Source organism: Mus caroli, unplaced genomic scaffold, assembly GCF_978045245.1.
Source record: "Mus caroli unplaced genomic scaffold, Mus_caroli_1 scaffold_16, whole genome shotgun sequence".
NCBI lineage: Eukaryota > Metazoa > Chordata > Mammalia > Rodentia > Muridae > Mus > Mus caroli.
The window spans coordinates 20,021,864-20,048,595 of NW_028227271.1; the positions used below are offsets into that span (position 1 = coordinate 20,021,864).

General features: G+C 51.4%; 1 protein-coding gene across 1 annotated transcript; it reads right to left on the reverse strand.

Moving 5' to 3' along the window:
- Positions 1 to 4,615: 4,615 nt before the first annotated feature.
- On the reverse strand, positions 4,616 to 26,075 carry Samm50 (SAMM50 sorting and assembly machinery component). The gene is made up of 15 exons (XM_021182891.2): positions 25,927 to 26,075; positions 22,367 to 22,477; positions 21,092 to 21,193; positions 19,446 to 19,533; positions 18,202 to 18,308; positions 17,662 to 17,792; positions 17,373 to 17,460; positions 16,755 to 16,883; positions 16,270 to 16,341; positions 15,038 to 15,124; positions 12,022 to 12,092; positions 11,062 to 11,129; positions 8,364 to 8,510; positions 7,814 to 7,955; positions 4,616 to 4,794 (listed from the first exon to the last, which is right to left on the reverse strand). Exons 1-15 carry the CDS (start codon positions 25,945 to 25,947, stop codon positions 4,749 to 4,751), a joined length of 1,410 nt encoding a protein of 469 aa, XP_021038550.1. The 5' UTR covers positions 25,948 to 26,075; the 3' UTR covers positions 4,616 to 4,748.
- Positions 26,076 to 26,732: the final 657 nt, after the last annotated feature.

A 26,732-nucleotide genomic window follows, 5' to 3' on the forward strand; every position in this document is an offset into this window, starting at 1 on the left:
TCTGCTGGCTTGGTATTTCAGGGAAATCAGGTTCAGAACAGTAATTTCTTGGCTATGATAATGAGCCCCAGAGATTGCTCTCAGGGCCCTGACTCAATATAGGGAGGTCACATTCCAGTCCACGGTGATGGATGGGTCCGGGCCTGCTATTATCTTCACGAGATGAGGCACACTACTCCAATTGACCAGCCCATTTCCACCTCGACAAACACAGGAAGGCTTCCTCCATTAGGGACGGATGGATCGAAGTGGGGCGGGGAGAAGCAGCTGTAATTTTCTCAGTGGGTCAAATTCGTCGAATGTACTTTCTTTTCAGAAACGACTGCTATTTATTGCCTAGCACGACGATGGAGCGTCTCCCTTTGCCTGCTCCTTCTTTCTTCTTTAAAGTTATCTAATGATTTGGCGGGGAATCCTGCAATTTACGTGTCAGGGAAAGTGCCACGTTTGAAGCCACACTCTGGCACTGAGATAAGTTGCCGGTAATTACCATGAGTCCCACTCCTCTCTGGGGGCAGAGTACATCCACCACAGCTTCCTCCTGGGAAAGCGAGAGACAGCCTCCCGTGGTTCCTCAAACCAAAATCTGCCCTGGAGATGTAAGGACATGCCAACCTTTAACTCAAAATCGAACATCGACTTTTAATCTTTGGGGTTCTTTAGAATGGGAGAAGCCCTTTCTGCTCACCTATCTCCTACCCCCACCCCAGTCCCACCCAGATGCCTGGTTCTGCCTCCTGTTGATACCTTGAGCCTCACCAATCAGCGGCTGGGGCTTCTGGGCTCCCACTGGGGACCATGCCTCCTGCCCACCCCACAAGTGTCTCTTGCTATAAATGTATCACTCCCCATTTCACAGGAATGGGAGGTTAAGAGAATGGACACTAGATGATAAAAGGCTTTTGCTCTGTTGTGGTGCAGGAATCAAATGCAAGGCCTCTTACAAGCCAGGAAAAGAAGGGCTGTTTCTTTCGCTTTTTTGGAGACATGGTTTCACTATGCAGACCTTTAACTCATAGAGATGCCCCTGCCTCTCCATACCTATGCCTACTGAGTGCTGGGCGTAAAGGTATACACCACTGGAAAAGGGGCTTGCTAACAGGACCCCCACAAGCCTTGGAGCTAGGCATGGGGGAATCAGGTCCAGCCTGGTCTTCATGGTGATTCTTTCTCAAATACAAGACACAAAACAATACTTGGTGGTGACTGGTTGAATTCTTTTGGGGGGGGTCCATGAGGTGGGAACTTTTGGGATATTTCCCAGATGTTACTGGTTTCGGGGGGCTGCCCTGAGGCAAGTCACTGGAACTTGTGATTCGCTCAATAGAGAAGACCCTCTGCTCAAATCCTCCCACACTTGCATTTAAGGGAGACTGAGTCCCTGCCCGCTTGCCAGGGACTTGGTATCGAGGTGCTCCACTGGCAACTAGCACTGGGTTCCAGGACTTGGGGATCTGGCAGCCATTTGCTTGAAAACAGGAACATCGATCAGCAAGCATCAGGGAAAGCAAATGACTGTATTCGGTGCCAACAGAAATGTGAGCTTTCAAGAGAAATTGGATTGGGGCATTTATATCTGTCACACTGGCAGTCTCCCAGTCTCCAAGGAGCTTTATGACACAATCGACGATGGTATTAATGTCATCTTTTTATTTTGGGTAATTGTGACATGTCAGCATTGAAAGACTGGGGTTACTTAAGAACCCCCGTGCCCCAGTGACCAAGCCTGGGAGACCAGAGCCTCAAAGGGCTTTCCATGGAGATCAGAAATGAGGCAAGCTTGAGACAGAACGCTAAGAGTGAAGGCTGGCAGCTCCTGAGTGGCTTTGGACCATACACTGGAGGATGGGCACCACCACCACCACAGGCTCTTCCCTCAGTATCAAGGTAAGGTTCCGGACAAACAGCCTTGCTCAGGACGCCCAGATGACTGAGCCAGCACACTCCAAGCAAGGAATTGGGTGTCCTTGTAGAACAGGCAAGCTGGCTACCAGACTGCTCCCTTACAGAGTGGACAAAGGTTAATTAAACACATCTCAAACTCTGTCTCTGCCTAGATCTTTCTGCATGCTGAGGGGAAATGAAGCATTAAGCTGCAAAGAATCTGGGCCAAGGCCGACTCAGGAGTTGCCTGCCCTCCTTAGCTTTCTACCCAAGCTCCCCAAAGCCTTCTGAGACTCCCAGGCAACTGGTTCTGGTCTGTCCACCACAACCCTCTGGAAAGGGACAGAATTCACCCCTTCACCCTGACCTTCCACCTTGCCCCACCTCCTTCACCCAAGAGCAGCCTGCAGGGAAGCCTGAAAAATCAAACAGGTTGGGCCATGCTGGAGACAGACCGGCTGCTTTCATTAATGAGCCCAAGGCAGCACCAGGGGCAGCCCAGTCTTGATTAAAACCAACCAGACTTTCACAAGTGCCTTCTCTGGGTTCTCAAAGGTCATGGAGTCTGCAAATCTGTGTCAGTTTCTGCAGCTCCCAATCCCCATTCTGAACACACCAGGTCCTAAGAGGGTTCCAATCATCAATGAGTAACTGCAGACTGACATTTCCAACCATTGAAAGAAGTAAATTTATTCTCAGCAAACACCAGTTTCCATTGAAGGTGGTAAGGGAGTAACTTGTCAGATGTGTGTGTGTGTGTGTTTGTGTGTAGGCTGTTTCCCAAGCCCCAAAGTTATTCAGTGTGTGTGTGTGTGTGTGTGTGTGTGTGTGTGTAGGCTGTTCCACAAGCCCCAAAGTTATTCAGTAAACAAAAGGTCCCAGGGAGGACAGGAGCTGGTCTGCATGAGACCATGGGGGTGGGGGGAGTCAGCAGATACCATGGAGCGGAGGTCCCAGGCACATCCTGTTTTCAAAGACTTCAGAGGAGGTTTAACTCTAAAATACATTTATTATTTTTTGTTTGTTTGTTCTGTTTCTGTGTGTAGCTCTGGCTGTCCTGGAACTGGCTCTGTAGACCAGGCTGGGCTCTGTCTCCTGAGTATCACCACCACTGCCCAGCTTATGTTAGTTTTTTAAAGCTAAGAATATCCCCCAAAGGGCTGCAGTAGTCAAGCACACTGGCTGCTTTGGCAGAGGACCTGGGTTCACGTCCAGCATCTACAGGGTGGCCCACAACCATTTTACCTCCAAATCTGGGGGATCCAACACCCTCTTTCTGACCTCCACAGGCACAAGGTACCCATGTGGTATACATATATACACGAGGCAAAAATACCCATATACATAAAATAAATAAATCTTATAGTAAACAGAGAACTATCCCCCAAGTACCACTTACAGAGACCTCCATCAGAGTAGACAGAATCCCAATGTCCCAACGGAGCTGACATCCCCTTAGGCTCCACCTCCCAGCTCTCAGCATGGCAGAGGGACAGCACTCAGGAGTGGCTAGGGAAGTGCCTCAGTTGTTGAGTGCTCGCCCATCAGGCACAGAGCTCTGGGCTCCATCCCCAGCATTGTGTAAATCCAACGTGGTGGTACATGCCTGGAATGCCAGCACTTGGGAGGGGAAGGCAGGAGGATTGGATCAAGGTCACCCTTGGCTACAAAGTAAAACCCACAACAACTGTGTCTATCCTAAACACATCCAGACTTAACTTTTATCCTGAAACAATTCAATACAACATCTTTAGTTAAGTTTTCTGAGATGGAGTCTTACATAGCTCAAGCTGTACTTGAACTCAAGGCAATCCTCCTGCTTCAGGTTCCTGAGTGTTGGGATCACAGATATGAATCGCCCCTCTGGCCCAAGCCTCCACACTGTAAGCCGGAGATAACACAGGCCTGAGGCAGCCGTGTGCATGGGCCCAGCATCACTCTGATGTGGTGTGCACATGGGTGACCCCAGCACATGAGGCGCTGAGGACCCCTGAGAGTTCAAGGCCAGCCTGGGTAAGACCTTTGTCTCCTGCCTGCAAAGCAATCCTGAAACATGTTATCTGACAGCCCTGCGTATCTGCGGATACCGGCATCCAAGTAGGGGAAAAGAGTGGCTTCCAACAGACCCCCCTTTAAAGACCGAGGAATCGCAACCATCCAGCTGGAGCAAGGGCGCAGACAGAGCTGGGTGTGCTCATTAGCTAGCCTTGAAATGCAGTTGTCTGGTCCATCTGGGGACCTCATGTCACAAAACTGTCCTTAAAAGAGCAGAGGCAGAAGTCTGGCCTGCCAGCTCCGAAGAGAGAGCACAGAGGTTTTTAGAAGTCAGTCTTGCCCAGTAGCACCTGAGCCTATGGCCCGCTGGATGCCGCAGGTTCCTGTAAAATGATAGCTGTGCAGCCTGAGTCACAAGCATGACAGGCAGGAGCAGCCATGGCTATCAGCAGACAGCGCACTTCCCGTCTGCCTCGGAATCCTAGCATCATACCAGCACTGGCAGGTCCTGCTGCACTGAGGTAGTAACCTGTGACATGACAGCTCAGCCCTACTTCTGGCAAGTGGGGTCCCAACAGTAGACTCTAGGAGTCTACAAGGAAAAGGCTCTTGGGAGAGGTCACCTGAAAGCCCTTAGGTCCAGGACAGCACAGGTCAGATTGTCACATGTTCTCAGGAAAAGCATGTGTCCATAAAGACGCATGGCCTGAAAAACAGACCATATCCAGGACACCGCTGAGCATTTAAAATTTATTGACGTGATTTCCCATAAGGATTCCAGCCCAGAAGCACTCAACCGTGTCACCTCCAAACAGGCCTGGAGCCTGGGAGATGCCTGTTTCTCATCCAAGCTGCCCCTGGGACTCAAGTTACAGGAACCGAATCCCAGCTCCAAACTGGACGCCGTCGCAAATCCTAAAAAGAAAGAGAGAGGTCAACAGGACGCTCCTTACACCACCGAGAGGCTCTGTACGCACCCCTTCCCTGCCCCTACCCCCAGTTCCCTGGGCTAATAGGAATTAGCCCCTGGAGAAAGGAGAAAAGACAGGAATAGAGCCCAAGACCCTCTGTTGCTCCATCCCACCCAAAGGTGCACTGTCCTGTTGTCAGGACAGCAAGTAGAACCTGGGCTTCACAATGACCAAGCAACCCAGCCTCAGAGAGGCCAGCCCTGTTCTTGACCCAGGATGACATACATAAAGGGTCACCAGAGGTGTGCTCTCTGGAGAGCTTAGCTCTACCATGTCCTGTGTGGGCCTTCTCAGGACTGGCTGCAGGCACCAAACATCCAGTTCTGAGTGCTGTGCCATACTGGAATGTCAAGGCACAGGTAAATGGAAGCAGTCACACTGCCCTGGGGAGGAGCCCTCCTGCTTGGAGGAAAGCTGAATCCCTGGAGGCTGAAGATCCAAGCCAAGCTGCACAGTGTACCTGTACCCTCAGCCTAGGCCTACATAAGAGGGACCACGGCTGCTTCAGAGAAACCCCCAGAGAAGTAAGCTTTGAGGTAAGCAAGTCAAAGATGCCTGTGCTGTGACACACACACCACAGAGCAATGCCCATGAGTATTCGAGGTGGCATCCAGAGTTACAGGGCCAGGACTCATCAGTGCTCTGCAGACCCCATTGGCCTCCTCAGCCTCTACCTCTAGGCCAGGTGTAGGCTGCCTTCCTGCTGCATGGTGCCAGAGCTCACCCTTATACCAGGCCTAGCAGGGGTCATCCAAGAAGTCCATTGATATCCTCTCTTAACCCCCAAACGCTCCATCCTGGATGGTGTGCTAGGTGTGGGCAAATAGCACTCGTGGGCCCCGAACAGAGCCCTTGACAGGCACAGAGAGGAAGATATTAACAAGGCTGATGGGAGGGGGAGGGGGAGAGGAGGAGACTAGAAAGAGGCGCATTTGTGAGAAGCCATTTCCTTAAGGCTTCAGCAACCCCACATTCTCTGTCCACCCATACTATACCCCTCCCCCAGGACAGCTGTACCCACATACAGGATGCCCTCCCCAGCTGCAATGGTGGTGTCCTGTCCCTCTTGCAGCTCAAGGAACAGCTGGAGCGGGGCTGACTCACTGCTGAGTCTCCAGGGACCTAGTCTGAGGAGTCACGCTGTGACAGAACTCAGGTCCCAGAGAAAACTGTGCCAGAAATCATTCAGGACACAAGTCAGAACACTTCAAACTGTCACCCTTTGCAGAGGCCACAATTGCCAGTTTCAGAGCACCTGGCTTAACTCTGGGGGTGGGGCTACAGACAACTGTCCACCTGCCAACTGCCTAATTTTAGAAACATGATAAAATTGAGGTCATTTCCCTCAAATGTTTTCAAATTCCACTCTTGCCAACAAAGCTGCAAGGCAAACCACACTAGGGAAGGTATCTCTATGTTCAAGGCTGACCCTGGATAGCCTTCTCTACCCACAGCCAACACCTGCCTGCCACCATCACAATGGCAAACAGCTGCCAGGCAAACCCCGGCCAGGGTCTTCCCCACTTCAGCACAGCAAACTTCTTCTTCCTGAAGGGTATGTTCTCAATTAATCTTTGAAACATGCTTCTTGGATTTAACTCAGAGGTGCAGCTGAGGGGTCCTGAGCTGTAAAGAATACTCACTAAAGGGCCAATTAGCAAGAAGCGCAAGAGCGAAGGAACCGCTTGGTGCACACTGCCACCCTGTGGCTGCTGTCAGTATTACAGCAGCATGGGCCACAAGAGGTGAGCTGTTCAGAGAGCTGCTGCAGCTGTGGTTGGCACTAGAGCCCACCACACCCTGAGATCTGGCCCCAACACAGTATGTGAAGGCAGCTGGCCACAGCTCCACTTCAGCGCCACCTACATGGTAGGCTAGACTGAGCTAACCCAGGCTGAGAAGGCACCTGCTGTGCACAGGTACCTACTGTGCAACAGGGCCCAGCCCTCCTCTCCTCACTGCACTGTGCAATCAGCAACTGTGGCAGGTCAGACTGTAGGCAGCAGGCGTGGTGGACAGAGAACACAGAGAGACAAGAAGAGCGGGCCAGTACAACACAGCAGTATGAGAGTGACAGACACCATTGTCAGACCACACAAAAGCAGAGCGGGAGGGCTGCTTGGACATGCAACGTTTCCCCTGAAAGCTCAGCGCTGTCTGTCAAAGCCTTCTAGTCTCTGCACGGGAAAACAGAGCCAGAGTAGCTATGTAACCTATTCCAGGCCCTACCACAAGGCAAGGTGGCATCTGGCCTTGTGGCCCTTGGGAATTGATCTATCTTGGATAAAGGCACAAGAGAGGGGCCCATGAGAGGCCAGATGCTTGCACTGCCTCCCCGTGAGGCTGCCTGTCAGCAGGTGGCCCGTCCCATGGAAGCCAGGTACGGTGTCCTAGCAACAGCCTCCCACCATCATGTCTTGACCTCTGACTTTCCGAGCTTTGTCACTAAAGCTTCCTGCTCATAACAATCCCTCTGGGCCTCCAGACAATGCCTACAAGATAATGTGAGAGATGGGCTCTCTCTATAACCTCCAGACAATGCCTACAAGGTAATGTGAGAGATGGGCTCTCTCTATAACCCTGAGTGGCCCTTGGCCTAACCCACCCAAGGAACACAGACATGGCTCCATGTCCATGGGTGGAGTCCTCCAGCCCAGAGCAAAGCTGTGGGCAGCCCCAGGCCAGGGTTGGCACAGGGAAGCTCTCTCCTGCTTTACACATTCAGCAAGCAGGGTCACCACTTCCCCTGGCTAGCTCCTGAGGCAGAGCAGCAGTGCTCCAGGGAAGGGGTGGGTCTCCCCTTCCCCCTCCAACTAAGAGCAGCTCAGCAGCGGACCGCATGCTCTCATTCTTTAGTTGACTCCAATCTCTCTTTAAGTTCAGACCTATACTGAAGTGGCCATCTCGGAACCACCTGCAACAGAAGCTCCACAGAGCTGCAGAGCTGACAGTGGTCCACACACCTGTCGCCCCCCTGTACGCCCATAGGAATGCAGTAGTTCAGCTCCAGCCGAGCGATGTTGCCAAGTCGGAGGACGACGCCTGCTCCATAGGACCAGCGGATGCACTCAGCTAGCTTCCGGATATGGGCTTTGGGGCCCTCACCTGAAACAGTGAAGGTGGTGAGCAGAGGTGTGGCCTCCCTGGCAGGGCCCCTTACAGCTGGATCTAGCTGGTGGAGACAGGTATGGGACTGGTATCATCAGCACCCCACTCTTCCACAGCCAGCTGAAGGTTTCGACTCTCTGGGCCTGGCTACCCTGCCCCTTAGCCTAGAAAGGCTCTTCTAGCAGAGCAGTGGGGAGGCCCATGCCACACCTCAGAGAGGGCCCAGGGCCCCCAACTGCTCAGTGCCCTGTGAGCTTCCTCTGGACAGAGCTGTGCTGAGCTCTGGGCCCCGGAAGCACTTGAAGCTTGTTTCTAGAGTAAGCCACAGCCTCCCCTTTACATAACAGCATTGTAAGGGATGGCACCGTTCTGAATCAGGAGGATGCGTGGCCGGGGCTGACTCACCATAGTTGAGGTTGCACAGGTTGCCCGCATTGAGGAAAAAGTGAGTTCTGAAAAGCTCTCCGAAGCCACCCTGGCCTGGCCGGAAGGGCAATGGGGTGTAGAGGTGCAGGCCCCCAGCCCAGTAGGCCTCACCGCCCAGGTAATCTCCTAAGGAAGGAAACAGAACTTGCTGACTCAGCCCTTAAGGCTCCTGCTTCCAGTTCTGCTCCACAAACTGCGAGGGCAAGGCCAGCCTCTCTCCTTTACAGGATCCTTCCACGATACAGCTGAGGAGCCGGGGTACCCCAAAGGAATGAGGCTGCTGCCTGCACTGTCTGCAGGGCCAGGAGGGAAGGAGCGACCTGCTCCTCCTCCTCCAGTGGCCACACTGAGCCTCCGTGATCACCATGGAGATGGTGTCTGAGCCTAGTGTGCTGGGGCTGCTGGAGCCCAGGCTTTCCCCCAAACCCCCGGTTTCAATGGTGAAGACCAGGCCTGGAGAAAAGTTCCTTTGGAGTCAGTCACTGGCTCGAGTGACCCAGGAGAGGAAAAGTGCTGGGGTGACTTTCTTATCTGAGCCCCGCAGCCTGCAGCTACTCGCACTCGGGAAGGAAGTATCTGGCCTCTGCAGGCCCTGAAGCCAGAGCCTCGGTAGTGCCTCGGCCTTGCTCCTCCGCCCTTTCTGTTGCTACTTTGGTGCTCTTCTGAGCTGCCCCATGTTCCTTGCCCCTGGGGCTCCTGGGGCTCCTGCTGATACGGCAGGAAAGCTTCAGTTCTCTTAATCCTATGTTGGTCGCCAGTGGGGAAGGGATATAAGAAAACAGAGAAGCAAGGGTTTCTGGGAGACTGTTAAACAGCATAGCATGTGCAAATGTGGGCAGTACTAGGGCTGTGAGGCCTTGCGGGACCCAGGGAAACCAGCTGAGCTGCCATCAATCTACCAATGTATTCCAAATGCACATAGTTGTCACGTGTCACTTTGGAAATGTGTATGAGAGCTGGAGAGATGACTCCTGCTAAAGCTAGGCTTAAGGCCAAAAAAAAAAAAAAAAAAATGACAGCCAGGCCATGGAGGCCTACACCTTTCATCCCAGCACTCAGGAAGCAGAAGAAGGCTAACTATGAGTTTGAGGCCAGCCTGGTCTACATACTGAGCTCCAGGATAGCCAGAGCTAAAACATAAAACAAAAACAAAAACAAAAACAAACATATACTTGTCAGCATGTATGTCTCTGTGCACACATGAGTGGAGTGCCTGCCTGCAGAGACCAAAGAAAGGCAATCAGACCCCAGAACTGGAGCTACAGGTGGTTGTGAGCTGCCAGGTGGGTGCTAGACACCCGGGTCATCTGGAACCGTCAGTGCTCTTAACCGCTGAGCTGTCTCTCCAGCCCCTCACTTGTCATTTTGCATCTAAAACAAAACAAGACCAAGTTTAATCTACTTCTACCATTAGCACTTCCTACCGAGAGCAACTGAGTAGCAAAGCTACAGCTGCTGCTTTTCATGTTTGTTTTTTAACTATTTGAGTGCTGAAGTCTTACTAGGCATGCCTGATTTGAAATCAATGTGCATGCATGTAAGTAAAGGCAAATGTTCCTGGCCCAGAAGAGAAGAACTCCACGGGAGAACAACAGTCGACTAACCTGGACCCATGGGGCTCTCAGAGACCGAACCACCAACCACAGAGCATACAAGGGCTGGACCTAGGCCTCCCTACACACATGTAGCAGATGTGCAGCTTGATCTTCATGTGGGTCCTGAACAACTGGAGCAAGGGCTATCCCAAAAGCTGTTGCCTGTCTGTGAGCTATGTTCTTCTAGCTGGGTTGTCTTGTCTGGCCTCAGTGAGAGAGAATGTGCCTAGCCTCGAAGAGACTTAAAGTGCCAGGATGGGAGAGATCCAGTGGGGCGCCCATCCACTCAGAGGAGATGGGGAGGGGAGATAGGGGAAGGACTGTAAGAGGAGGTGACTGGGAGAGGGGGCAGCAAGCAGGATGTGAAGTGAATAAGTAAAAAAAAGCCGGGCGGTGGTGGCGCACGCCTTTAATCCCAGCATTCAAGAGGCAGAGGCAAGTGGATTAGGTGGATTTCTGAGTCCGAGGCCAGCCTGGTCTACAGAGTGAGTTCCAGGACAGCCAGGGCTACACAGAGAGACCCTGCCTCAAAACAAACAAACAAAAAAAGAAGCTTTTATATTATCTTGACAAAAAAATGAAAATACTAAAAAGTGAAGGAAAATATTACTCATCAATAAAATTTGAATTGTACTAAAGAAAAGTAGATGTTTTCAGGATAGCTTCTGAACTTGGATTATTGCAATAGTAGATAGAGCTACTGTCTGTTTAAAATAAGCAACAAAACAAATATCAAGAAAAAGTCTTATTCACAGTCACAGAGCTACATTGTTTCTACCTGGTGAGACAAATTATCCAGCAAACCTGCAGATGTTTCTGGAGCAAAGAATGCAGAGTCTTCAGAGAAAGGGATACATTGGAGGGCACAGGGCGACTTGGATTGCTGGGTTTTGAGCAAAGGTTGCCCATGAAGCCCAGGAGCTGGCAGAGCTGCTGGAAATAGTTCTATCCTTACACACACTGAATGGAAGTGCTACTGCCCACACTGTTTCAAGCTGCTATTCCCATCGCCTTGGACTCTCACAAATGACAGCCTACAGAGGAGGAAAGTACCGAATGTCTCCAAGTCTAAGCTCACTGACCTTCGCTCTGCGGTCCAATGCTGTGCATGCTAAATCCTCGGACACTCGTGGGGCCTCCCAGGTAAAACCTGCAGCAAAGAGACAGGTGTCATGTCATTAGGTGAAGATCCATGCCGCGAAGTGGTGGCGCACGCCTTTAATCCCAGCACTTGGGAGGCAGAGGCAGGCAGATTTCTGAGTTCGAGGCCAGCCTGGTCTGCAGAGTGAGTTCCAGGACAGCCAGGGCTACACAGAAAAACCCTGTCTCAAAAGAAAAAACAAAACGAAAAAACAAAAAGCCACAATACAGCATATAAGACACAGTTTACTCTCTGTATACCAACACACTCCTAACTGATCAAAAGGAAGCAGAGCGGGGTGAGGCAGGCTTATCCCCCCGGAGGACTAAGCATCCTACTTTCTTAAACGTGCCTCTATTTTCAATTCTACAAGTACTAACCAAATTCTTTCATGATAACTAAAAGAAAAAAAAGAAAAGAGGAAATTTTTTTTCTTTATTTTTCGAGACAGGGTTTTTCTGTCAGCCCTTGACCTGCTTTGCAGGTGCTGGGATTAGAGGCCTGCACTACCATGCCCGCCTGAGGAAAATTTAATACAATCAAGTCTCACAACAAAAGGCAACAGAGTGGGGCTGGAGAGATTGATTGCTCACTGGTTAAGAGCACCGACTGCCCTTCCAGAGGTCTTGAGTTCAATTCCCAGCAACCACATGGTGGCTCACAACCATCTGTAGTGGGATCTGATGCCCTCTTCTGCTGTGTCTGAACACAGCGACATGTACTCACATACATAAAATAAATAAATCTTAAAAAAAAAAAAAAAGCAACGAAGTATGAGTACTGGATACTTCAAAATCTGATTCCACATGAAAATCCAGAGCGATGTGAATACTGCTCCCCTCTGTAAAAATAAAAACAACCCAAAGTCCCAGAGGAGGTGGGGAGCGTCTGCCGCACTGACCTGTCAGCAATGCTGGATGGCTTGTCACCGATGGGCACCAGCATTCCACCCCAGAGAGATGTGGAGAATACCTGTGCAAAGGCAAACACAGTGTTTCTGTCTCCATGGGAGCCAGCAGGAAACTGGTTCTACTCTGCATGTCTCTGAAGGCTCTTGGCATGCACAGTAGAGCAATAGCAGGGCCATGGGGACCAGGGGTGGTGAGGTTGAAGAACTCAGTCAGAGGCCACTTTAAATTCAGTCAAAGTCACCCAGAGGTGCACCAGGAACTTAGCTTGTGATCCTGCCGGGACAGAACCCTCTTGCATGAGAAGTCGGGCCCACAGGACTGATAGAGGAAGACAGCCAGAACTCTGGATATGAGACCCTACATCTGCTCAGACCCCAAAACATGAGGGGACTGAGGTCTGCGTCTCAGGCTGAAGGTCTATATGAGCTACACCACTCCTGCAGTCACACAGTATAGAGTCTAGCTCCCCATCAGGGGCAACAGCATCCAGTTAGGAGGTTCAATGACATCCTCATCAAAGCATGTAGGTCACTCCTCAGTTCTCCTGAACACTCACTGCCAAGCTCGAGGCTCTCTCAGTAACACCAGGCCCTCATGTGTCGGACTGGCCAGTCCTTATAAACTCCATAGCTGCTGTCATTTTCTAGATGCTTCAGTGGGAAAGGATATCATTATAGAGTGGAAGAGCATGGGCAGAGCCACACAGCACACAGGACAGTCCCCACATGGCAATAATGGGGTGAAATCTCCCAATTTCACCATTGCCTAACGGCACACTCATGTGCCCACCTGTCTGTATGGCCTTCTGGAAGCCACACACTTGGCTAAAGTCACCTTTGTAGTAGACTTTGAAAGGCTAAGGGAAGGCCTCCAGTCTGAAGACTGGACAGACTGAACAAGCTTTTCAGCAGGACACCACCCTTCAGGCATTTTCAACAGCAGGTTTCCTAGGAAGTGGCGCCCTCAGGAAGTAAGTCAAGAGGCACAGCTCTAGTCTGACATTCCCATCACTGGGCCCAGTGATGACAGAGTTGGCAGCATGGGACTCATGATCTGACTGTTCATGTTCCCACTCTGGGACGAGGCCTGACTCTGTTTCTTGGAGACCAAGGGCATCAAAAGACTCCCACCTCTGCCCCAGCTCTTCCTGCACACACCACTACCTCTGGCCTGGAAGGCAGCTGAGAAGAGCCAGGCCCCTGTTTTCCTTCCTTCTTGCCCCACACCTGCTCCCACTCAGAGGCATCTACACTCTACGTTCCCAACAGCAGAGAAAGTTCCAGCTCCTTCCTGCCAGAGCCAAACATCCTGAGCCTTTGACCCTCTTCCTGTCCACTCATCCTACCATCCATCAATCCACCCATCCATCCATCCATCCATCTACCACCCACCCATCTTATGCCTCAAAGAAGCATCTGCTGGGGTTTATTCCCAGTTGTCTCCTCTCCATCTCTTAAAATAAGCATTTTATTCTGAACTGGCCTTAGGTTGTCAGAGGCACAGCCCAGCTCCCAGGGTTCATCCTCAGCCGGCTTCACCCCAAAGCTGAGGGACCCCCTGCTCCTCACTGCCTGCTGAACTCAGACACTAACTGCTCTGATGCTTCTCCTCTACAGGACAGGTGGGTCCCACCTGCTCTAAGCCATTCCTTTCGCTAGCGTCTCTGCCATTTCCTGTTCTACACTCTGCCTGCCCCAACGCTGCCCATCTCAGCCACTAGTCCTTCCTGTTCTCTTTGGGTTCTACCCTTGTGGTGGTTTGAATAGGCTCATGGATTTGAATGCTTGGCCACAGGGAATGGTACTTCTAGGAAGTATGATCTCACTGGAGGAAGTATGTCACCGTGAAGGCGGGCTTTGAGGTCTTATAAGCTCAAGATATGCCCAGTGTGGTACAGTCTCCTCCTGCTGCTTGCCGACTCTCTGCTCCTCTAGCACCATGTCTGCCTGAAAGCTGCCATGCTTCCTGCTATGATAAAAATGAACTAAAATCTCTGAAAACTGTAAGCCATCCCCAAATTAATGTTTTCGTTATAAGTGTTGCTATGTCCCCAGCACTCGGGAGGCAGAGGCAGGCGGATTTCCGAGTTCGAGGCCAGCCTGGTCTACAAAGTGAGTTCCAGGACAGCCAGGGCTACACAGAGAAACCCTGTCTCGAAAAACCAAAAAAAAAAAAAAAAAAAAAAAAAGTGTTGCTATGTCACAGTGTCTCATCACAGCAATGAAACCCAAACTAAGATGACCTCCTTACTCCTACCTCTTGATATAAGCACCTAGAGTGTCGGGCAGTCAGGGTGCAGGTGGGGGAGCACACAAATGGGTGGGTAAGAGAATGAGTAGATACTCTGTAGATGGAAGAAGGATGTGTAGACAGGTGGGTGTACACCCGTGTAGACAGGTGAGTGGGTAGGTGGAAATGGTAGGTAGACAGAAGAATAGAATAAGTACAGTGGAGCCCTCCATCCCTCAACCCCCAGGCTGGAAGAGAAGAGAAGGTGGCTGGAGACATGCCTGTGCCAAACTCCTAAAAGCCTGGAGCAGGAAGCCACATGGACAGGTAACAAAAGGACGTTACAGCAGCAGGAGGCAGAAGAACACCACACGTTGCCTGTGAAGGAAGAGCCCCACCTCTTTGACAGAGCCTGTATGCGCAGGCGGGTGGAGGGGTATAACTGTGAAGATCAAGGTGCTCCGAGCACCACTCTAGAGTCCAAACTCACAGGGAAGCAGTGGATAAGGTGTGCAACTCAGGTAGCTCAGCTCGGGTATGGGAGGACGGGGCTCAGGGAAATCAGAGCATAGCTCCACACCACAGGCAGGGGCAGCAGAGGATGATGGAATTCTGTGGTACCTGAGAGTGAGGACCCAGTGCAGCCTGGCAGGCCTGACTGGAGGGTCTTAAGTCCTATGGGTTAAAGCACCACAGCACTGGGCTAATACCAGTGCTCCGGGCTCAGGGTTCCACAGGCACAGTGTCTCACAGATACAGCGGAGGCCACAGACTCACCGAGTCCAAGGCGAGCGGCTTATTCAGCTGAAGCTCAAAGTCTTCCTTGATGAAGCTCACATCTCCTCCAGTGTAGCCTGCCAGCTCCTGAGGGAAGAAGCCACAGGTCATAGGGACACGGGGGCTAGCTACTAAGTACTACCTTGCCCACAAAATGACAGTTTTGCTGTCTGTGCCTTTCTGAAGGCACTGGCCTGCTCAGCATCTGAAGAGTGAGCTGCTTTCATGACAGGAACATTTTACATACAAATCTCACCACTAGTTGCTCCCCTAAAAATGAAGATTGGGCACTGTCCTGGCTGGTTTGTGTCAACTTGACACAAGTTAGTCATCAGAGAGGAAGGAGCCTCAGTTGAGGAAGTGCCTCCATGAGATCCAGCTATAAGGCATTTTCTCAATTAGTGATCAGTGCAGGAGGGCCCAGTTCATGGTGGCTAGTGGTCCTGGGTTCTATAAGAAAGCAGGCTCACAAGCCATGAGGAGTAAGCCAGTTAGCAGTACCCTTCCAGGCCTCTGCATCAGCTCCTGTCTCTAAGTTCTTGTGTCCAGGTTCCTGACCTGTTTGAGGTCCTGTCCTGACTTCCTTGGTGATGAACAGTATGGAAGTATCAGCTGAATAAACCCCTTCCTCCCCAACTTGCATTTGGGTCATGGTGTTTCATCACAGCAATAGAAACCCTGACTGAGACAGGCACCCCAGGGTCCTGCTCACCACAAGCACTAGAAGCAGCAGGATGAGACTGGGTGGACCACCACAGCCACAGTGTCACCCAGGTCCCCCACGCCTGCAGGTCAGCTGACCACATCACCTTTAGGCACTAACACTACTCCCCACAGGCATCAGTGCCAGCCCTCAACTGGCCCTGCAGGCCCCTGCATGACAGTCCTGCCTACTGCTGGTCCTCCAACTCTGTTCTTGGCTGTTGTACGACACCACCAGAGAGGCTGTCATGTCAACCACTGTGGCTTTGGGGGAAGACACAAGATAAACTTCAAGGAACAAAGGCTGATTCGGAGGCCGGGAGCCCTAAGGGTGGAATCAACAACCCTTGCAGGCATTCCTAGAGTGGTTTTCCCATCTGTGCTGCTGGGATGGAACCCAGGCCCCCTCAGGTGGGAGTGCACTACTGAGTCCCACGCTACTGCATGAGTTTGCCAACTACAGGCAAAGCGTTATGTTACCCGTGCACAGTGCACTGGCTCCCCAGTGAGTTGCTGTGGCGAGAGGCTACCTGGTTGACTTTGAGCAAGGCCCCTCTTCTTGGCAAGATAGATGAATTCCGAGAGTCGATGACCATGGCATGCTGAAAGAAAGGAAAGGAGCAGGGCATTCTCATCTTCACTCAGGCAGCTCCAGGACAATACCACTTGCTATGCACCGAGGACTAGGGCTGTGCTGATCATGCCCACAGCCCTGCATCTGTGCCTGTCCTCTCCTCCCAGGACAGCTTAAAGTTCTGAGATGGCACACCCAGAGGCATCAGGGAGTTTTCCACTGACACTGACCAGCTTCGTCCCTTCAGAGAGCCCAGCAGCTGCCCCAGGTCATTACATTTCTTTTAACTTCTGTTTCCACTGATGTTACTTACAAAAACTATTAAGAGGCAGTGGAGGTGGAGCCAGTCTCATTGGCACCTCAGTCAGCCCCACATCAGCAGAGACTGGCCAATGAGTCACGGGCTGCCAGCTCACTCTCCACCCCGAGAGCAAGTCCTACCGAGAGAGACGATTTCAGTGAGTGTCCACTTTCCTTCCGCACAGCGAACGACGCAGTCCTCGAGAGGCAGCCCAGCTCCCGCCACACACCCTCCCACTTGACAGTGTGACTGGTCTTCCACAGGGGAAACTGTAAAGACAGGGAAGGAAGCCTTGTTCTGCTCCGTCCACACTGGAACAAGCTGCTACAAACCATCCTTTGAAATGAGGCATCTTTGAGGAACACACTTGATAAATTCTTTCCTCAGCACCAGGGATGGATCAGGCCTGGAATGGCAAGGGATCTTCCCCGAGCCTCAGGCCCAGCCTGAAGACGACCCATTTCAGATGAGAGGAACTGGGGGGGGCGGGGGGGGGGGAGGAACAGAAGAGAACTCATGAAGGCAGAGGGGGAGGGCTGTAAACTGAGCCAAAGTAGTGCTGCTCTGAGCTGCTGGTGAAGGAACAGGGTCATACCCAAAAACTGGGGGTGACTGTCAACAGCGGATATCAGTCTCATCACAGTAAGACACACCCATGATGTGGCGCACCCACCTGGGCCCTACACTAGCTCAGGGCAGGCCCAGGGAGCTGTCACTTGTGCAGCCCTGCACCCGACCCCAGGGCCTGCTATACTCACACTGTACTCTGCAGACACTCCTCTGTCTGTCTCCCGAAGTGAGCTCCACGGGAACTGCCCAGTAACTTTATATAAGTTTACGGAGAAACTAGGAGGCAATAGGACAGAGCTTTAACAGTGAGGCACAGGGCTTACGCACAGCTAAACAACAGGCCCTGTTAGGCTACACGGGGGCTCATCCTCAGGACAGCGGCCTCGGTAGAGGCAGCGGGGGTCATTTCACATGCCAGCCATCTACTTTAACGTTTACACCAGGCCAATGAGCTCAAGGACCTGCTTGGCTTCCTACTTTCTCTCGAAGTTTCCAGGCTGTGGCTTGAAGAAGGACAGGCCGTAGGAAGTTTCTTTGGTTCCATAAGAAAACTGGAAAGTGACTTTTTCTGCACGTCCCAGAAGGTTGGGGAGTTTGAGGCCGAGTACCTAAGGGAGGGGAAAGGATGAAGCTGGTACTAGACCCGGGCAGGCAGGCTTTGCTTCCCACGGACGCCCTTGCCAAGCACACAGCACCCCACAAAGGCTGACCAGCTGGAAGACAGCCACACTGAGCACCTGGGGAGCTGGAAGGCAGAAGCCTCCTGCCCCAACCCCAAACCTCCCGACCAGGAATCGAAACAAGATCACCAGCACGCGCATCTGTTCTAGTACAGGGTTTATGATGGCTACAGAGGACCCCCAGCTCAGGCTGACCAGTCCTAGGAGGCCGAAGGAAAACTGAACAGCACTGCAAGTCCAAAGCCAGCAGGTTCCACAGCAACTGCGTTTCTCTGACAGGCCCCTTTCAAAGCTTACACTCAGAGCTCTAGACAACAACTACGGAGTCACGCCCTACCATACTGCCTTCGTTGTTTCCAACCATGGTGTTGTAACTGCCCGTCAGTCTCCTCAGCTCCGTCACTTCAAAGGTGACGTCTAACCCATTGGGCAGGGCATCTTCACCTAAAGAAGTAAGTATTAAAAGGGTCAGCACCGCTCGGGGGTAAAGGCACTGCCACCATGCCTGCCAGGCTGGGTACGTTCCCAGGACCCACTGACTCCTGGAAACTGTCCTCCGAGTGACACATACTTGCACACATACATGCATACACACAACCAAAACAGACCTCTAAACCTAACACCGACTAGGCTCTCTAACACCGACTAGGCTCTCTGTGCTGAAAACAACCTCAGCTGGGAATGGGCCCACCGATTAGGAGGTCCTGGAAAACGCTCTGAGTCCCAGGCAGCCAACATCAAAGTCCGGATTCATTTGACAGTAAGGACTTTATAACAGTACAGCTAAACGTCCCCCATCCAGCGGGGTGTGAGCAGTGTCTGCAATGGAGGTTTCTACGTCACAACCTGCCAAGGCCTGGGGTGCTCTCTGTGGAGTGAGGCAAAACCCTGCAGGGTGTGGTCTCAGAGGAGGGGTTAGCTCACGCCTTCCACCCAGGACACCTGCTGGGTGTTCCTGCTACATAGCAGTGGTGATGTCCAGTGGTCTCAACAGGCTGGGGGCAGGAAACACAGGGTGGGGCTGAGGTGGGAGGAGCCTTGGTGCTGGTCTGGTATTTGTTTGTTTGTTCTTGAGACAGGGTCTCTCAGTGCAGTCCTGGCTGGCCTAGAACTCATCACATAGACAGAGAAACACCCCCCCCCCGCACCCCTGCTTCTCAAGTGCTGGGATTGAAGGTGTGTACCACACCAACCCTCTTTTCAACCCTTACTACTCTGACACGTGCCACTTTAAACACCTCACACTCACAAGGTTCATTTGTCACAACTGTCAAGCACACACTCATAATGACCATTCCCTCAAGCCCACAACTCCCAGCAGGGTCAGTGACATGTAATGTGACATGCACAATGACGGGCTTACAAAGCCCTAAGCTAGCCTCTGCTGTTTGGGAATTCTATGGTGCAGCCGGGTAAGAGCTGGAGTCACAGAGAGAGGAGCTGACCAGTGCAAGGCCATGTCCAGCAGGAACTGCAATGTAACCCTAGGTGTAGCTTTTGAGACTGCTAACTCTGCGACCTGCTTGAGAAACCTTGGAGGCTACAGGATGGCATCAGGAGGACATGCCCCATGACACTTACCATGACACGTATCGATCAAAACATCCACTTGTCTAAAAATTCCTAGGCGAAGCAGTTTTTCCCGGGCTTCATGAGATCGCCGCATTACCTGGGAGAGGGACAGATGGCGGAGAGTGAGCTCTCTTAAGACATGGGAGCACTGAAGCCATGTGACCTATAAATGCTTGCACTGGGAGGTGTGTAGAAGGAAATGCCTGTCAAGTCCCATGAGGAAGAGGCGAACCTGACTGAGACAGCCAGCAGCCAGCACAGGGAGTGAGCGCCCAGACACAGAAAAGGCCAAGGATGAGCAGGAAGAAAAGGTAACAGACAGGATACACTGGAAACAAAGTGACAAAGAGCTCCTGGGATTGAGCAGAGGCTGAGAACCTGAGGGAAAATAGGCACATCTCTGCAATCTCAACATTCAGAGGCTAAGGCTAGGAGAGCTAAAGATGGAGGCCAGCCTAGACTACACAGTGAGAGGATATCTAAACAAAGGGGGGGAAAAGGAAAACAAAGGAGGAGAGAGAGGGATGGAAATAAATATAGAAATAAAAAGTATTTGAGGCTGGTGAGGTGGCTCAGTGAGTTATGATGTTTGCCACCAAGCCCAGTTTGATCCCAGGGACATAGCTACAGATTGGAATAATGAAACCACACTCTATGTCCAATAGATGGCAAGACCTTAGAGAACGTGGTTCTCAGCTCTGGGGAGTGGACCTTGCCCATCCCCCTGCAGGGGTGTGCAATGGTGGATCTCCTTGCAGACCAATCTGCTGACCCTTGAGGTGACAATGTGCCCTTCGACATAGTAACCCTACTTGCACTGTGCACACTGCAACACAACAGTAGGACACTGAGTACACAGCCATCCATGAGAGCCAAGCACTCAGCTCAGTTCATGTCCATCCACAGAGAGACACAGCAACGACACAAAGAGTCTGCAGTGAGGCTTCCCACACAGGTTCTAACAGACAGGCCCACGCGCCTGCCCTCACAATGACAAAAGGGAAGCCCAGCGCTGCCAGCCACCTAGGTTCATCCTCGTGGAAGTCACACTGGGAAGAACCAGGAGGAGCCCAGGTGGCCTCTGGGAATGATCAAGCCGTAGTGACAAGGAAGCGTGCACATTCACACCAACATGCTCTCCACCTGTGAGTTACACCTCTTATGTAACTGTCCTAAAACAGCACCTTATGCTCTAAAAACACAAACTTTGGATTGCTATTTTGCTGACCCTGCCTCAAGGTTAGCAAGAGGCTGAGAGGAGCCAGGTAACTGGACCACAAGGACACCGCTGATGACCTCTGGTCAGTGTGGTCCAAAGGCAGGACAGAGGGATCCACAGGATAGAGGGTCTCCTACAGCACAGCAAAGAGTCCATGTGACCAACAGAGCACGGGCCTGGGGTGTGGAGAGGATTCCACAGAGAAACCCAGGGATGGATAACGCTGATGCTGAGAGTCAGGAAGAGTGCAGGACAGGCAGGCGGAGCAGAAAAGAGGACAGACTTGTCCTTCCTCAGGATGAACAGAGGTAAGGACAGCTGAAAGTTTATGTAAGCTGTGGGAGGCACTCTGCAGTGAGAAGCTTGGGGAAGGGTTGTGGGTCTCAGATTCTTCAGAAGTTATAGGCAAAGTGTGCCACATGGAGGACAAACTCACCTCAATGAGGTTTTTAGCCTTAAAAACATCTCCGATTTCACAAATGATGATGTCATCCTTAGTCCGTCCAAGTCCATCAAAATGAACGTGCTGAACCACCACCTAAATGTGACAAGGGAACAGAGGTCACCACGTCTGGCACAGGAAGCAGGTTGGGACTGTAGCTGGAGGCAGGGTCTGAGACGAGACGGGGGCAAGGTCTTCTCAAGTACAGTAACTGTCTTACTCCTGACTCCGTTCGTTTTGAACTTTGCCTTGTATGGGTGCTTGCTTACATGTCTGTCTGAGGAGCATGTGAGTACCTGGTGCCCACACAGGCTGCAACAGTGTCAGATTCCCTGGAACTGGAGTTACAGTTGGTTATGACCTGCCACGTGGGTGCTGGATATCCAAGTCCTCTGGAAAAGCCACACTTTTAACCTGTGAACCATCTCTCCCGCTTGTACTCTTTGTTTCTTTGTTTGTTTGTTTTGTTTTGTTGTCAGCTCCTGTACTCCTATTTTAAGATTTAGCTTGGCAGTAAATGAATGAGCTCTGGTCTCTCCAGCCAAACAACCCAGGATCACCCTAACAAGCAGTGAGGCCCGGCCTTCTAAACCTGGGCCACACTTGCCTTTGATGTGAGATGAAGACCCCTGAGAGGTCACAGGCAGGTAAAGAATGACCTTGACTCTTCTAGGAGAAAAGAACAAATAAAAACTCCAGAGCTGGGGCTGTAGCTCTGTGGTAGGGCACTTGTCTGGGATGCCATCCTCTGCTGGTGACATGCCCTTAATGTTATCTGTCTATTTATCTATCCATCCATACATACATCCATCCAAACATATATATGTATATAGACTTAAGCATAATTTGAGTCTATCTTTGAAAAACTTTTTAAATGTTATTAGATGTATGAGTGTTTACCTGCATGTATGTACCTGTACATGTGTGCAAGGCTGTCAGATCTTCTAGACTCTAGAATCTAGAGCTAGAGTTACAGGTGGTTTTGAGCCACCATATGGGTAGTGGAAACCAAACCTAGGCCGTCTGAGCCATCTCTCCAACCATGAAAAACCAAATTTTGTTCTATTTTTTTTCAGTAGGAACAAATGTGTTTGCCTAAACCAGCCACATCGACTGTCACCCAGGAGAACCTAAGGAACAAGGAGCTACTGTCCTCAAGTCAAGGTTCCCTATTTGCAACTGGTGACATGTGAACTGCTTCACTTTCCAGAGGGCCTTACCGAGAGGACATTCCAGAAACAGCATCAAGATGTTCCATGGAATACTCACATCTTTGTTTTCCAGGATTTCCTGTTTCGCTTCGGGCTCAACTTCCACAAACTCGGCTTCCTCCCCCAGTGCTCCAAAGTCAGTTCCACTCGACGGGAGGGGCTCCAGACTCTGCAAGGGACAGAGGAACTTAGAATGAAAAGGAGCCAGGCCTCTACCTTTAGGCTTCAGGTGGTGTCATGAATTCCAGCACAGCTGCTCCCTTCGTCAGGGTGAGGAGCTGGGGACAGGATGGGACACATAGGGAGGCTGGTGTAGGCCAGTGGGCAGGTGAAGGTCGGGGGACCGTGCTTAATAAGCATGTTCACTGGGTAATTAGTAAGTGAAACAAAGATTTCAAAAAGCCCTTATACGTTGGGCGGTGGTGGTGCATGCCTTTAATCCCAGCACTTGGGAGGTAGAGGCAGGCAGATTTCTGAGTTTGAGGCCAGCCTGGTGTACAAAGTGAGTTCCAGGACAGCCAGGGCTATACAGAGAAACCCTGGGGGGGAGGGGAGGGAGCCCTTGTACATGCTTGTCAGTGGGCCAGGAAGCAGGCACTTTACACAACCCAAATGCTGGCAGTGTCTACACCACCAAGCTACACTCCCAACCTTGTTTGCTCCTTTTCTTTAGTTTTCTGAGATTGGGTCTCTCCTCACATACCCTGTGTAGCCAAGGCTCTCTTTGAAACTCCTCCTGAGCCCACTCTGCTTCCAAGTGGTAATATAAACTGTCACCACCTCAGTACAACACAAAGCCAGCCATGGTGGTACATGGCTATAATCCCAGCCCTGGGAGGCTGAGGAGAAGACATTCTACCATTAAATAAATAATCACAAGAGCAACTTCTTTTTTTTTTTTTTTTGGTTTTTTGAGACAGGGTTTCTCTGTGTAGCCCTGGCTGTCCTGGCACTCATTTTGTAGACCAGGCTGGCCTCAAACTCAGAAATCTGCCTGCCTCTGTCTCCCGAGTGCTGGAATTAAAGGCATGTGCCACCACGCCCGGCAAGAGCAACTTCTTAATAAGTTTCTGGGAGCTGGGGCTGGGGCTGGGCAACCAGGACTGGGAAGACTGGAAAACACAATTACAGATACATGACACACACATATTACAGTGCTTTATCTGTGTGTACATGTAACATGTAATCTGTTCCCGTGAGTGAACCCTCAGTCACTGGGACACTTGGCAGCAGAGATTTCCAAGCATCCTTGAAGTGGACTCAGAGCAACATTTCAGGGGAATTTCAGAAACAGGCAGGCAGTATCTGGCTGCTTCCTGTAGTCAGGCCCCTCTATGGTGCCCACAAGCACTGATATCTGCGGAGCAAGGGGACTCTGGGGCTGCCTCTGCCTTCTCCTCCTCCCGGAAGGCTTTCTGCCACACGCACATTAAACACACAGGTTCTGAGTGTCAGGAAGGAGCCCAAGAGGATCACAACTCCTCCACACCTGCCCTGAAGACTGGTCCTCAGAGGACCTATGGGGAGACACGCCTAGACTCCAAGCCAGTATGCCATGCTGGCTGCCTGCATAGTCTGAAGATCCACTTTAAATGCTATCTATCTTTGGAGGAGGTGAGGTACTAAAACAGGAGCACAGGCCTTGAATTTACTATGATTCTCCTGCCTCGGATTCTTAAGTGCTGCAATTATAGGCACGAGCCACCCTGCCATGCTAAATATCCCCTCTGAACCATTCTGACTGTGTGGTTTTGTGTGTGTGTGCTACAGAGAGACACACAAATAAAGAGAATACCCATGTGTGAAGGGTCAGGGTCAAGTTCTCACAAACCCAGGGGTGGTCTCATAGTCGCTACATAGCCAAGAACAGTCTGGAAACCCTAATCCTCCTGCTTCCAACTCCCAACTTTCTGGAATTACAGCCGCCATGTCTGGGTCCAAAGGGATACCTCTTAAACGTTAGAATTTTGTGACTTCAGATAGTTTCTCCTTTTTTTGGGTACTCAATTCCTATTCATGGGATACTAATTAAATGCAATTTTCTTTTGTTCTTTTACTAAGTGAGGGGGAAAAGAAAAAGGCAGGTGCCTGCCTAGAACCCTAGCACTCGGGCTGGCAATGGTTCCACACTAATATGGGCACTTACCAAGGATGACAAACAAGACATCATTTCATGTCACTATTCATTGGGTTCCTGCTGTTAGTAATCTTAAATCACTATTAACTTCTCCCAAGTATGAAAACATCAAATGTGCATGTGGATCCATTTGTAATCCAACAGTTGGCAAATCTACCTTGTAAGGGCAAAGTCTGCATTCTATTATTTAAAAAGTGCCAATGGTCCTTCCTAAGATGGCAAAGCATGACACAAAGTTCGCCAGAGGCCACCAGCCCCACAATCTGGAGGGCAGATGTCACTGTGGTTCACACTTCTGCCACAGCTCAGTATCCTCCAGGACCTGTTTACCAATGGGGATTCTCTCACTACGTAGTGTTTGTTTTGTTTTTAGACAGGGCCTCACTATATAGATCTGGCTGGCCTAAAATTCACTGTGTAGACAGGACTGGACTTGAACTCACAACAGATTCACTGTATCTGCCTCCTGGGTGCTGAGATTAAGGGTGTGTAGTACCATGCCTAGCTACTGGCTCTATAAGCCCAGCTACTCAAAGGTATGAAGGATTCCAAATTCAAGGCCAGCCTGAACTACAGACTGAGCTCAAGGCTGGCCCTGACAGCCTACTGAAGGAAAATAGTTGAAGAGATCTATGGATATAGCTCAGTGAGTGCTTGCCCGAGATACTGACACATGCTTGTCAGAAGCTTAGACAAGACTCCTAATATGAGGCTAGCCTGGGCTACAAAGCCAAAGTCAGAAATAGGGATGGAGGGGATGCTGAGACAGCACAAGGGTTTTCTATAGTTTGCTCCGCCCATTTATGGGGAGGGCGCTCATTCTGTTGTACAGAACAAGATTCTGCCCAATTCCAGGTGGCAAATGAAAGCCAAAAGTGAGGACGGCTCAGCAGGCACAGGCCTAATCACCAGAGTTCCATTCCCCAGGTTCCACACCAGAGTAGAAGGAGAAAACTGACTCTAGTTGTTGTCTTCGGACCTCCACATGGACACACACACACACACACACACACACAACTTTTTAAGCAATAGTGCTGGGTTGGAGCAATGGGTTCAGCAGGTAAGAGGACCAGAGTGGTTCCTGACACCTACAAGGAGGCTCACAACTCTCTCGAACTACAGTTTCAGGGGATCAATTGCCCCCTTCTGGCCTCCACGGGCTCTGCACACAAAGTGCACGCACACGCGCACACACACACACGCGCGCGCGCGCGCGAACACTGGTGCACATAATAGTAACTGGAAACTGTAAAACAAGGCTGCAAAATAACTTGTTGTGTCTTGTCTTCTGACAAACCCTTCTTCCAAGCCGTGGTGCTGTAAGGTCACCTGGGGAAATTCCGCTGAATGACCTTGGGCAAGTCACCACTGCCCTCCGGACCGCGACAGACAGCCTCGGGCCCAAAGCAGCTCCCACACCCTCGCTGCCGCCCTTGCCCCAGGCGCGCGTGTCCCGCCCAGCCGCCGCGGGGGTCTCTCACCCGGGCGTGCACTGTCCCCATGGCTCCCTCTCCGGCTGCTGCCCCGCGGAGGTGCCCGCGCCCAACCCAACTGAGCTACAAACACAAGAGGCGCGGCTACAGGTCACGGAAGCTGCGTGCCGAGCGCCGCCATGTTGTCCCGCCTAGGGCCCGCCCCCTGACTCAAGAGCCTCCGCTCATTGGTCCGTATGAGAGAGTGACCCGGATGTTCACAAGAACGCCAGGAAGTCCAGTGCGAGCGTGGAGCGTTCAGTGACGCCCAGAAAGCTGCGGTTATGGGCAGAGCTGGTCCCGTGAAAAGGCAACGGAGCTGAGCCCCTCGTTGTATGGGGGCTTACCTCGGTCTAGTCCTTGGAGCCTCAGTTCCACTTCTAAGGTGTGAGCAGAAGGGCGCAAGGAAGACAGAGTGTGTGCTCCGGGAACCGAGCATGGAGCCTGGGTAGGTTCAATACCGTAACATCTCCCAACGGGTCCAGTCAAAAGGGTCTGGGCGGAGGATGGGGTGGGGCGTCTTTAAAGAGAGTTCAGTATGTAAAGACACTTGCCTCCAAGCCTGACAGCGTGGTTCAATCCTGCAGACCCACATGGTGTTAGGAGCGAACAGACTCTCAGAAGTGAATAAATTTCGCCTTCCCAGACTCCTCAGAAATGTGTGTGTATGACATTTAATTTATGTGTTTATTTATGCATTTACTTATTTATGAGACAGGGTTTCTCTGTGTAGCCCTGGCTGTCCTGGAACTCACTCTGTAGACCAGGCTGGCCTCGAACTCAGAAATACGCCTGCCTCTGCTTCCCAAGTGCTG